Genomic DNA, 14,058 nt, shown 5'->3' on the forward strand with positions numbered 1-14,058 from the left:
GATTTCATTCTTCGATTTTTTTTAAGCACTGCCACATTCTTACTTCGATTTATCATTTTATAATACGTTAACAACATGTATTTATTTTATTTACAATACGTGGGGGATACACTAGATTTATTTCTTTCAAAATGAATACTGATATTATTACTTGAAAATGACATGTCTCGCAAAGTGAGTGGTACTACTTGATTCCCTATTTCCGGTTTAATAGTCCCTATTTATAGAGTTATGTCCCTGTATTATATAGTATAATGAATTGTGTCTGGGTAGTTCGAGTAGAAAATGTCACACGAAGAATTCAGTTTTGCTTATAAAGTTTTATTCAACATATTATACACGTTGAAAATGTAGAGAAAGCCTTCTAGTCTTCAAAATGTGGATTATCCTTGTGTCAATATCCAAAATGACAGGCATATTAATGATTCGCAGTAATTTTGATTAGTAACAGACAAAATATGTATCGCAAATTTGCGGTGTGATACTGGTTGTCGGCAGCCCTGATGTAATTAATATATCATAAATAAAATATTTATACAGTAACATAAAACTGATATTATTGTTTGTATGCTGTCACTTTTGGATATTATGATACAATAAAATGTATCAAGCGAATTATACTATACTTTATAAGATTACATTATAATCATAACGATATGTAAGCTGATTTGAACAATAGAGGTTCAACAGAAATCTAATTGCCACTACAATCTGCATTTCAAAATAATCTGACAAGAATTTACCTGGGAGCATTTTTGGTGCAGAATCCAAAACTTTTGTTGTATCTTCTATTTCCTGCTTACTTTTATCCTTTTTCCTTTTTAGTTTATTTTTCTTCTGTGCTTTTGATGGTTCATCTATTACAATAAGTTCCTCAGTTCTAGAATCCTCAGATTTTGATTTTTCTGAAATATGAAAGTACATAGTTTAGTGTTATTTTTAGTAAAATCTATAACATAAATGACACGGATAAAGTATCAGTTTAATATCTCAAATAAGCCTGTAACACTATACAGGGCTCACGCTAGCTTTCAATTTTTTCCGCCAAATTGGATAATAAATTTTATATAAAAAAATGTTCATGATTTTTTTTCCGCCAACTGGAATATTTTATCTGCCAATGTGTGATAAAAAAGACAACATGAAACAATTTTATTTTCTCAGGTAGGCCTATTATAAAACAATTAGTTACCGGTATATGCAATAACTTACAAAATAAGTCTTTACATAATACATTAGCCCAGTTTTGAGATTACCTACTAAGATCAGATTCTATTTTTGATGACTTTATTCTTTTCGCACATTGTATAGAACAATATATTTTCAGTATTTACACGTCAAATTTCATCCAAGGATTGTCAATTTTGTATAAATTTTATAAACATGAAGGACTGCACTGACTTGTCGTTCACTTTAGAGCAGTTTGCTGGCAGTAATGAAACAAATGGCAGACCATTTTCTTATTTGAAATTCGACTCTATTCAACTTGTTCTTACATTTCCAACCAATGGTGATAATATAATTTGAAATAATAATAATATACAATTAGGCATGCTAGAATTTTACATGCCGTCTATTATTAAGCCACAAACAGAATTCAACTATCAAAAGAACTGTCGGCCATTTTGATTATTTATATTTACCTAAATGCAATAATATTGAACCTTATGTTAGTCACAAAATGACCTAGTTTATATCTCTCTCTCTTGACATACATTTCACTTCAACAATATATCTTGATTCAAGTTCTGAAAACTGATTTATTGCAGTATTTTAATGAATGACAGTACTGCTTTCAGTTGCAATAATCAGACATAATATCAAATCAATCTGGGGACAAAAGGTCCAGAAAAATAGAATTTGAAGATCTTTTACAGTAAATATGTGGTGAATGGAACGTAACTAGAACTTAATCTGTAACTACATGTAGCCATAAAATACACACACACACCCAAGGGTCATAACTCCAGTTAATGTGGATTAAAAATGTAACAAAGCTAAACGATTCTAAGCTTTTTTAAAATTAACCATATCTGCATGTCTATATATAATAGTAGGATTTATCTTGGAATTAGCAAAGTCTGACTCAAATTTGATGGATACATACTTATGTGGTGAAAATTAATAAGGAATTATTTTAATTCCTGCCTACAAATGATGATTATTTAAATTTCCAGATAAAAAAAGCAACCTTTACAGGAATTTGGAGGAGGGGGGGGGGGGGCTTACTGAAAGAGAGTAACTCCATGACTTAATATCCAAAATAGCCCATGAAAATGTAATCCCAAGTTTTCGTAAGTCAAGGAGAGTTTGTAAATCTGTTGAATATTTTTGAAAATCAGCAAACTGAACAATTGGAATTTCAAAAAGATCCCATGACAATCGTCCTCTAGTTACAACAAATTCTGATCAGATGGAAATGCAGACCAACATGATGACACTAACAATGTGAATTATACTCACCCTGATTGTCATCTGTATTAGATGATTTCAATTCCTCTAACTTTTTAGCTTTGAATGTGTCAAACATCTGTTGAAACTGATAGATAGAATTAAATTTTCTTAAATCTTCAAGTAATCTCTTACAGCTTTCATCTGGTAACCATTTATGATGTGAAAAATTCTGCAATAATTAGAAGTAAATTCCAAACATTTCAATCAATGACATCAGAGACAAACATTGAAATAGAAATGTGGTTACCACTTCAAAATTTTCAGTGTCGGTCATTTTTGATAATGCTCAAAGACTTTTCAAATTTAATTAAGATTCCATGTTTTTTATTTACATGTATGGCAGCCATTGGCAGGGTATCGTAAATTTGTGTGTCTATACCACTTTACACAAAAATTTTATATATTGGTCCAAGAAATAAAATATTAGGAGCACTTATAATAATTATTTATTAATGAGATAGCCCCTTTCGGCTATTTAAATAGGTGTTATTATCGAAATTTCTTCTTTGGTTAAAGAATAACAATTGTGATAACAATATATGGGCAGGACGATTTACCCAATACTAATTAAATACTACCTCATTATTGTGGGCAGGATGACTGATCCAGTACTATCCCAAACCACCCAATACTAATTAAATACTACCTCATTATTATGGGCAGGATGACTGATCCAGTACTACCCCAAACCACCCAATACTAATTAAAAACTACCTCATTATTATGGGCAGGATGACTGATCCAGTACTACCCCAAACCACCCAATACTAATTAAATACTACCTCATTATTATGGGCAGGATGACTGATCCAGTACTATCCAAAACCACCCAATACTAATTAAATACTACCTCATTATTATGGGCAGGATGACTGATCCAGTACTACCCCAAACCACCCAATACTAATTAAATACTACCTCATTATTATGGGCAGGATGACTGATCCAGTACTATCCAAAACCACCCAATACTAATTAAATACTACCTCATTATTATGGGCAGGATGACTGATCCAGTACTACCCCAAACCACCCAATACTAATTAAATACTACCTCATTATTATGGGCAGGATGACAGATCCAGTACTATCCAAAACCACCCAATACTAATTAAATACTACCTCATTATTATGGGCAGGATGACTGATCCAGTACTACCCCAAACCACCCAATACTAATTAAATACTACCTCATTATTATGGGCAGGATGACTGATCCAGTACTATCCAAAACCACCCAATACTAATTAAATACTACCTCATTATTGTGAAAAACATGCAAAATAATATATGACAAAAATGTCATTGTCTATGTTTCACTATTCCAATTATCTCCCTTTATCAACAAATACTTACATGTGCTATCAAAAATCAAGTCTTTTCTGTAAAATAATGGGCCAATATTACACAAAAATGAGATATAAGTACAATTATTTGGATAACAATAAGAGGGCTCTAAGCCTGAAAAGCATAGATCAATTGGGTTGAAACAAACTTTTGCCTCCAACAAGTACAATCATTGAATGGTTGAAGAACTGCAACTGTACTGTTATTATCTTCGTACCAGACCATCTTGTCAACATACTTATTGAAACCACCAGAAATGGACAAAACTGGCAGTCATCAATTACCTGCAACTGAAAGGACTAACCCCAACACAGATATGTGCTGACATGGTCTCCACTTTAGGGGATGTGCCCCTTCCTTATCCACAGTAAAGAAGTGGGCTGTGAAATTTAAGCGTGGCAGAGAAAGCCTTGACGATGACACGTGTCCTATAGGGCCATCAACAGCAACCATTCAAGAAAACATTATTCAAAAATGAAAAAGGAAATAGCCGGGTGTCATTTTCCATGTAATGATGACGCCATGTGAGCCGTGAACGACTTTTTTTTTTTAGGATGGCTGAAGAAAATTTCTTCCTGACCGGCATCCAGGCCTTGCAACATCTTTGTCAAAAGTGTGTACACCTCGAAAGGAACTATTTAGATAAATGAATGGAAACCATCGACTTTGTACAGGTCTTTCACAGATAGGCTTAGAACTTTTCAGCCAGCCCTTGTATGTTTGTGGGAAATAAATTATTTATTCAATGTTTAGCCCTTCTATTTATCACTGATACTATAGGTATTTCAAATTAACTGTGATAATTCAAATGTGATAGTTTCTCACAATAATGAGGTAATATGTGATGGTATTTGGTAGTATTTAATTAGCATTGGGTGGTAGTGGGTAGTATTATGCAGGTGCAATTTTTTGTTTCACCATACTACATTCTGAACTGAAACATATATGAGTTGTAAATTTCATAAGTTTGTCAGCTTACCTTTATATCAAAGATTGGGGTAGTAATATTTTCCTTGTAGAGTTTTTGAAGACCCAATTCTTTCCAACTGACAACAGAGTTGGAAAAGTCAAACTGATTTGTTAGAGTCAAAGCGACAGCTGGTAAATTCCATGCTGTCGAATTAGTTTTTTGTTGAACATGACTTATGTGAGGAAAGGGTGAAAATTCTGGAAGAACAGCCACTACTGGATATACCTCAGTCTGTTTTTTAATTTCATCAGGTATACCACTACTAAGAAATGCCTGTCGCAAGCGAACCTTTTCAGGATCTTCGGGTTCTTTCACTATTTCGGGTTCAGTCCCTTCATTTTTCTTTGTGCTAAATATTGATGCCAATTTAGAAGTTCCTGGAAAACAAAGCACATATTCAATCACGTTTTTCAAATTTGGTGTAGCCAGAGAAATGGGGTTTCACGTTCACCCGACACAAACCAGGTCATTTTGGGACTAACATGGTTCAATTTTATTTCAATAATTCTCTTGCGTGCAGGGGTCCTTTGCAGTGGGAGAAAACTGGAGGACCCAGAGAAAACCCATGAGAGAGGGAAAAATGAGGTTTAACACCCACTTGACACAAACTAGATCATTTCGGGACTAACACATGGTTCAATTTTATTTCAATAATTCGCTTGCGCGTAGGGGTCTTTAGCAGTGGAAGGACACCGAAGTACACGGAGAATATCGAGGTTGGACAGGCAACCCTACTGCTTGTCACGTACAACCGGGGAATCGAAACCAAGCCAGTTGACTCCATGACAGACCTTATGATGCAATGTGCACACAAAAACTATTCGGCCTTGTAGGTGTTTTTAGTGAATACATTGATTGACTTCGATGATGAACATTTTTTTGCCCGATGCCAAGCAAAGATAAACAAACATATGCCCACATTTTGCAAGAGTTGAACAGAGACCGAGCTAAAAAAATAATGTGATACTTTGTACAATCCGGGACCATAATACAGGAAGTTACAGTACAATATGTGCAAATATTGAAAGGAACCGAGATCTTTGGGTTATAAACATACATTTCAAGTTTCATTAACATTGGATCAAAATTATGACCTCTAGAGGGTACACAACCTTGATATACCATAGTTTTACACTATTTGCGTATGGGGAGCGGCCATTTTGTCCAGCAGTTTTGGTCTGATTTTTACAAAATTCAAACTCTCCCATCATCAGGAACGATTTTTTAAATCAGATAAAAATTGTAACCTCTAGAGGCACCACAAGATAAAAACGCGATTTTTCGTACAATCAGGGGCCATAATCAAGAGAGTTATGGTCTGATATGAATATCGTAATATGAAACCGTTTTATTTCTTTGACACCCGAAGGACTAAAAATTCTTGAAAGTCCGCAGATCTGCTTTGACTCAACGACTTGAAGAATCGTGCAATTCTATAATCCATATACACATGAATTTCGAAAACTTTCATCGTACCAAACTTGCTTGCTAAATTGAATACTTTGCCGCTGAGGTGTAGAATTCAGATTCTGGAATATCTGTAATAAATTGAATATCAAAACACGATTTTACACCTGTGCATGGCATCATATTTACATGTACCTTATGCGGTGGACAGGCAATGCCCCCTGAAATTCGTTTCTCACATTCTGTCTATATAACTCTAAAAATTATATTTATATATGAACTATTTTTCCGGCCTTATTATTAGATTTTGTCAAATTTTCTAGTAAATTAGTCACAGCCTTTTAAATGATTAAATACACCAGACAACGAGCCATGTGCATTTCCATTCCAGCTACCTTATATATTTACTGTGGTGTCCTTATGGTAAAATTAGTTAAGCTGACTTGGGGTATAAGTCTTTAATTTATTTATATATAATATTTCATAGGGCTATAATTATAAACTAGTGTCAAGCAGATGAAAACAAGCACAGATGGTGTAAAATTCATTGCTATAAAATTGGCTACTTCCAACTGTGAGTAACTGTACGACAGTGAAATGGCAACAGGGCAAATGGCGGCCTTTCACAGTATTTCCGTGCTTAATTCTTGCATTTAAAAACGAATAATTAAATGTACGCGACAAGGACATGAGTATTGTGATCTTAAGTCAATTTACAGGACATCAAGTAAAATTTAGTCCATCTGTCACAAGTGACATGTAGTTTTACTTGCTACCTGTCAGATGTAAAAATCGCCTGTCGGCGACATGTAGACATATGAATATTTCAAGCCATGGATTTTTGTTTCAGAAATAATTACCATAGGTACCCTTTCTAGGGGATTTTGTTTTGGCAGGAGACTGAACTCTTCTGATGATATGTTTATTATTTAAGACTTTGCCCTTCTTTGCCTTTACTTTTTTAACTTCAACAACATCTTCATCTAAATCTATAACTTCTAAAGATATATTTGGTTTAGTTGCTAGTCGAGGACTCAGACGTCGGTTGGGAACATATTCTTCAATTGGTTCCTTCTTCTTAGGTTTTCTTTTTACTTTCTTTTCCTTTTGTTTGGTTTTATGAAGTTTTGCTTTCACAATAAGTTCTTGAGCTTTAAGTAGTTTTCTTGAAAGCTGTTAATAGAAAAATATTAACAGATTTATTTCCTGTTGTTCAGGTTTTTTTAATATATGTTTAGAGTCCTGAAAATAGGACTGTAATTGTATAAGGTGTAAATGATTCCAGTACTGTACAACGACTGTCGATGTAGTAGACAAGTGTTGTTGCATATTAATTCTTTTGTTGGTAATGGGAGCATTTACAAGACACTGATATCAATTTCATACAGATCGAATGAGAACTTTAACAAAGTGAAACAATGGCCGGCAAACCTCTGAATTTCGAAAAACTGTCAGTCAGGGCCTCGATGAGATTCATCCAAAGAATCAAAAAATGAAAACCTGACGAAGATCCGTTGCGAAATAACTGAGATATGGGCAATCAGAGATTTTATTGTTCCTTCTGTAAATCATTTCCTGTTTGTCAAAAATTACACAATTTATATTTAATAGTTCTACAGAGGCCAACAATATCTAATTTGGCAGAATATTTGCACCATGCACAGTTTTGGCTGCAACTTCCGACTAAAATCCACAAAAAAAAAAATTTAAAAAAATAAAAAAACTCTTACGAAAACAATACATGTTTCATACCTTTTTAGCACTGTCTTTTTTAGCACTAGATGTTTTCTTAGATCTTGGTGTAAATTCGGATTCTTCTGTACTTGTATTTCCAATACTTCTTCTACATCTGAAAAATACAAACAGAATTAGGAGATAAACACTTCCTGTTCCAAATATGAATCATTTTTATAGGTAACGTAGCAACTACTTGTAATAACAAGGTTTTAAAATATATAAAACTGGCTGGGCTTATCAAAAATCTCCAACTGGCATGCCAATAAAAGAAAATTTCACTGGAAAACTAAGTGAAAAGAAGCATTCTGAAAGAATTACTGAATCAATATTAATTGGAGATACTTGATAGATCTATTCTATTACTCCCATTGTCTGGACAGAAATGTCTTTAAAATAAAATTTATGAAATGTTAGTACCGGTATTGTCCTATCTATAACTATCACTTTCACATTCGTTTAATATCAAATCTTTGTTTAAAAATTCGTAAAAATCGTTTAAGATCACCAAAAATCATCTAATTTGTACAGGTGTCCAGTTTAAAGCTGACTGATTAATTTTGATAATGAGTGTCCAATTTACAAGTTTTTAATTTCCTGATCACTGTTCAAAAATTAATCATTATACATCATTAATCAATTGGGTTATTTTTTAACTATAATTGAGAAATTAAACACTTGTAAATTGGACACTCATTATCAAAATTGAATGGTCAGTTTTAAACTGGACAGAAGTACAAATTAAATGATTTATGGTGATTTTAAACAGTTTTTACAAATTTTTAAACAAAGATTGGATATTAAACGAATGTGAAAGAAATTAGTGCTAGATACACAAGATTAAATGATACCTGGGTTACAGTGTATAATTTTATTCAAACCTATGGCCCACTGCATCATTGTAAACATGTCCTCAAGCATAAACAGACGGCAGACGTTCATCACATATTGTGACACCCCCCTAACTTATACTGTATTTACCTTATTTTTATTTTAATTGGTGTTTTCTTGCTATCGTCAAACTGCAGACTAGTTACTTTGTATTTTTTTCTCACTGATCTTCTTGGACTTAAAATATCTTCAGTAGTATCATCAAATGATGGTTTCTCATTAACCTGTTCAATATTTTTCTTTGCCTTTAACTTTTTACTTGATATTTTGACTTTTTCCACAAATAGAGTTTCAGTACTAACTATCTCTTTTTCCTCAATAATCACTTCTTTTTCTTTAATAGTATTCTTTTTGTCCATCTTTAATCCGCATTTAGTAAAGGACAAAGTTGCTTGTGCCGTTTTTGATGGAATTACCAACTGACTGCCACTTGTCAAAAAAGCTTTACCTTCCTTTGAGACCGATTTCACAAGTTTAGGCGAGGAAATTATTTCAATAGATGAATCCAATTTTTCTGTTTCTTTCACCGTAGCAGAATCTGATTTTGTATTGTCCTTTTCACTTGTTTTAGGAGAACACAATGCTGCATGTTTTTCATTTCTCATTTTTGAATTTTTACACATCTCAACATTATCTGATGGTTGTATTTCTGAACTTATCAAAATTATTTCATCCCTATCTAAACTTATACACGAAGAGTTTGGTGACAATAAAACAGATTTTTCACAATAAGAATTATGCATTTTTGAAGAAACTTTAGGTTTTTTAGTAAAAAGGTCATAGACACCTGCTGCTGGTTTAGATGGAGGAGATGATGGCTCTGGATGAATGTCTGCAGTGATAGTAATTGGTGATGGTGATCTACTTATACCCTCTGATTGGGGTGAATTGGAATTCTGAATTTTTGATTTTGTACCAAAATATTTTGTTATGGAAGGATAATCTTTAGGAATTGAATTCAAAGATATTTCTTCTTCTTCCTTTTTTGCACATAACTGATTGTCAGTAGTTAGTTGATCCTCAGCATTAGAATTTCCAAGACCTTTTAGATAATCTTCATAGGAAATACTTTCAATATTCTTTTTTACATCTTCCACCAGATCACATTTTGAACGTTTATTTTGTTTTTCGGATATCTCACAATCCAACAGTCTCTTCCTTTTGATTTTAGTAACGGAAAAATTTTCATCTGGAAGAATATCTCCACTTTTCTGTTCATTTAATTTGTGCTTTCTGGTTATAGTGGGTGTATGTTCCGCAATGTCCGACTGCACATCATCTACTTGGAACTTTTTGGTCAAATTTTCATTTTTGGAAGAATTAACATCATCAGTACTAGTATCACTTATTACACGTATGGAGTCAAAATGTTGTATAAAATCTTCATCTAAATCTTTTGATTTCTTAGATTTTTTTTTCTTTGACTTTAGTCTCCTACAAATACCAGACTTATTCAGATCTTCAGAAGGAACTTTTATGTTCCCTCCATGATTTTCAATACCGGTATCTTTGTTTTCATTTCTGAGGATCTTTTCACTTCTAACTTTATTTGATTTTTTCTTCTTTTTAATGATTTTATTACCATCTTGGGCTAAAATATTAAAATCGTCTACCTCACTGTGTACTGTAGAAGCTTTATTAGCATTTTTATCTATAGGTGTACTAGAGAAGACCTTCATTAAATTCAATTGTTTGGAGGGTGGAGATTTGAAGAAATCAGTAATTGATCTTTGTGGACTTTGTAATTCTTCAACATGATCAGGATTCTACATAAAAAAATATGAAAATTTACTACAGATACACATCACAAGCAATTTCAAGTCTCAATAAAGCATCTGCTGCAATTGAAAAATGGTCAAACAAGCTATCAATAATTTTTCCCATGAAAACCGTGTCTGATTCTTTATTGCAATATTTTGAATCAAAAGAGATGAAAAGTCTAGTGTCATAAAGTCATACAAGTCATTTCCTTAATCACACATTATTGCAGCACATATTGTTAGTCATTGTTACTATTGAAAAAGCCACAAAGTATGTATAAGAAGGAAGTCAAAAATTACCTTTTGAGTTTTTTCCATGTTTTCAATTTTCTGCAATACTGTCACACCAGCCATGATTATCAGACTGCCAAAAACAGTAACATCTATTTACAAAAGAAAAATTATTAACATTATCAAAGATGGGTTACCAGGAAATGACACATTCACCCATAGCAGCTAAGTTGTCCAAGCAGTCCACTAAGGTTGTCATATATTTATTCTTTTGTAGGTAATGGCAGCATTGACAAGTCACTAAGAACAGGTCCAAAGTAACAACCAATGAACAGAAGTATTTTAATTTATCAGAAATAATATAAAAAATATTGGCTTCTAGTTCTTCCTGCGCTAACATTTATTAATATACCCAGTTTCAGATGTTAACTTTATAAGACGTTGTTGAAAATCAATAGGATTTTCTGTCTTAAGAAATTCAAGTCAATTGGATAATGTAAAGGCTCTTGGCAGACAGCATTATCACGATTCTTCAAATTTCACAAGAGCAATAACTCTGGCAGTAAATATAGCAAATCATTAACATTAATAATTATAATACTTCTGTGTATCATCAACATAAAATAAACACTGTGTACAATCTGATTAAAATACAGATCTATATTTCATTTTCTTTTTTATACTTTCGTCGGCCTACACTACATGAAGATCTGAAAAGTTGTACTCAAAGGTCGTCTCAGGGGTCGTACAAGTGGCTTTTGACCCTATGACATCAGACATTGTTTAATTAATCAGTGTTGGCGTTTCATGGTTTACCGACAGTTCTGTGCATGGCAAGCCAAGTAGTCGCCGTAACAGACTGTTTCATTGGCTTATCCCTCACATCAACCAAATGCCGGTAATATAACAACTCTTCCAGATTCTAGTGTAGTACTAGTAAAGACAAGTTAAACGAAATTTTGAACTATAAAAAACGAAACGAAATAGGATCTGTGTTTTAATCAGATTGGGCCTAGTACTGTGTAAATCATACAGTCATCTGACATGTTTGTTACGAACATGTACATGTATTTACTGACTTGCAAATTCAATTTCAATACACAATGTCAATGGAGTTTTTTTAAGTATGTGATTTGACTTTGTGAAACAGGACCCTAGACCTAGTCGCTGGTCGAAAGAAACTCACTGTCCCATCATCATACAATACATGTAATATTGTATGTTGGAAGTTGTGTAGATCTGCAAACTACAAAACAAAATCACTTATAGGCTAGTCTATGATATCCTATCATCTATCGTCATGGCCTATGGCATTATATGCCTTTTTAGGCTTTTATGGGCCCTATTGAATTGATATTGCCCCTAGCCTATTGATAATTAAAATATTTATGTCGAGTATGAATAAAAATGTACAAATAGGTTTATTTGAGTACTCCTAAGTTGTAGAATTGAAAAAATAATTACAGACCTACTGCTAGGTAATTGACGTGAACAGTAATTTTTTATATTTTAACCAATGTAACAAAATCTGATTTACCAATCCATTGTTTTCCCTTTTTAATAACAGAATGTTTTCATTTTTCTGTCAACTTGGCGCGAAAGAGCACCACGTCCTTGACCTTTCATGTCTGTTAGTTTCGTATAGCAGATACTGCCGTATATTCTTTTTGTGTATTTAAAAGTATCTATTCAACGAACGAAAGAGCGAAACAAAACAAAGTAAGATTTACATCCTTTTAGGAAGCAAATCCGTTTAATGTCTTAATTTAAGGGATATCGAAACGGGTGACAACTCCTAATAATGCTTGGATGCAGACCACCAAATATTCTCCCACTGTCTCTTTGCCCGGCTGCAGCTTGTCCCCAAATTTAGTTGAGCTGAACGCTTTCCACCACAGTTTGTAAAAGGCTGGCCATGCAAATTTGGGGACGCACAAATTGGAAGTAGCTTACTACCAAACAAGTAAATAAATCACCGTTTATCACCGCCACCAACCTCTTAGCCCTGCTATTATTCCTCCGCTAAACCTTGCATATTCACCAAACCTTAGCAGAAAATGTCGATTCAAACCCTGTTCTTGTATTCTAGATCAAACAGTCCACAATAAAGGCAATACAGGCGTTAAAAAGGGGGAAGAAAGAATTGCTATAGTCCCCCCTTTTCAGTGGTGTGGAATGTAGGCAATAATGTGTTTCAATTGGGGGATGCTTGTAAACCTCTTAAAAAGTTCGGAATTCCCTGGTCGTTCAGCATCACAAGAAAATAGAGCAAAAGAATAAGACGTGTCGGGGAAAAACCTCTTTGATTTAGGTCAAAATAAAGTGTTCAGTTTGGTTGTTTTGACAAGTTATTTCGATGAGTGATGGGGCGAATTCTGTATAATTATAAATTTTGTTTCGAATTATTAAGCCGAATTCTTTTGACTTATTTTTGTTTCATTTTGGTCTTAATGTCGACAGCAGACCAGAACACAAAATCAACCATAGCAGCCCATAACTGATCGAACCCCGGACCTCCTGATTAGCGACACAGCACCTTACTCACAGAGTCGTCCGTCCTGCGCCACTGACAATGAAAACCACGACGGACCAGGATCGAACCCCGGACCTTCTGGTTAGTCAGCCAGCACCTTACACAGTGATCCACCTGGACTCCCTTGCATTAATGAGGAAAACAAATACTCATTTATATAAAGCGGTCATTGTGGACTCTGGAAATTCCCGAACCCCCCGAACCGGCCTACAATTAGCATCCCCCCTATTTCATACTCGTCGCAGATTGTAATTTGGTAGTGGTGGTGGTGGGGGGGGGTGCAGCGTAACTTCACCCATGATAACCCTGGCAGGCCTATACACAGAACCAAACATAACAAACATTATTCAAGAGCTAAAGATGCCTATTTCAGGACTTTCTTTAGGCCTGAAATGTTATATAAACTATTAATTAGACATTTATTAACACGAATAGACCTTAACCAACTCTCGAGGCCCTCCAGGCTAGATCTCGGTTCAGGGTGGGGCAAACTGATTGAAATTTTCAGCATATTCCCTTTACATTATCTAGTTTTTACCTATTAAAATGGGAACTTCCAGCTCTTTATCTAATCTTTCATAATGCTCCTTTAACGTAAATCCCTGAGAAAGGTTGTAATTGTTGAGATTATAACATGACCGCAATAGTCTTTCATAAATGTATTTGCTTCCCCTTGCCTGCGGGAATTCGTATATTTTTTAAGGGCCACATATATATCAATCCACAAACTG

The 14,058-nt window shown here is 34.0% G+C and overlaps 1 protein-coding gene across 1 annotated transcript in view; it reads right to left on the bottom strand.

Moving 5' to 3' along the window:
- The window catches only part of LOC126812070 (ATPase family AAA domain-containing protein 5), a 28,287-nt gene extending 15,837 nt beyond the window's left edge, over positions 1 to 12,450 (bottom strand). The window contains exons 1-8 of the mRNA XM_056099122.1: positions 12,332 to 12,450; positions 10,864 to 10,946; positions 8,894 to 10,569; positions 7,931 to 8,027; positions 7,039 to 7,351; positions 4,781 to 5,148; positions 2,464 to 2,623; positions 744 to 905 (exon numbers count right to left, since the gene is read on the bottom strand). Of these exons, the coding sequence (XP_055955097.1) occupies positions 744 to 905; positions 2,464 to 2,623; positions 4,781 to 5,148; positions 7,039 to 7,351; positions 7,931 to 8,027; positions 8,894 to 10,569; positions 10,864 to 10,917 (2,830 nt within the window). The 5' untranslated portion in view covers positions 10,918 to 10,946; positions 12,332 to 12,450. The remainder of the gene's footprint in view (positions 1 to 743; positions 906 to 2,463; positions 2,624 to 4,780; positions 5,149 to 7,038; positions 7,352 to 7,930; positions 8,028 to 8,893; positions 10,570 to 10,863; positions 10,947 to 12,331) is intronic.
- Between the last annotated feature and the right edge of the window lie 1,608 nt (positions 12,451 to 14,058).

Source organism: Patella vulgata, chromosome 2, assembly GCF_932274485.2.
Source record: "Patella vulgata chromosome 2, xgPatVulg1.2, whole genome shotgun sequence".
NCBI classification, from domain to species: domain Eukaryota; kingdom Metazoa; phylum Mollusca; class Gastropoda; family Patellidae; genus Patella; species Patella vulgata.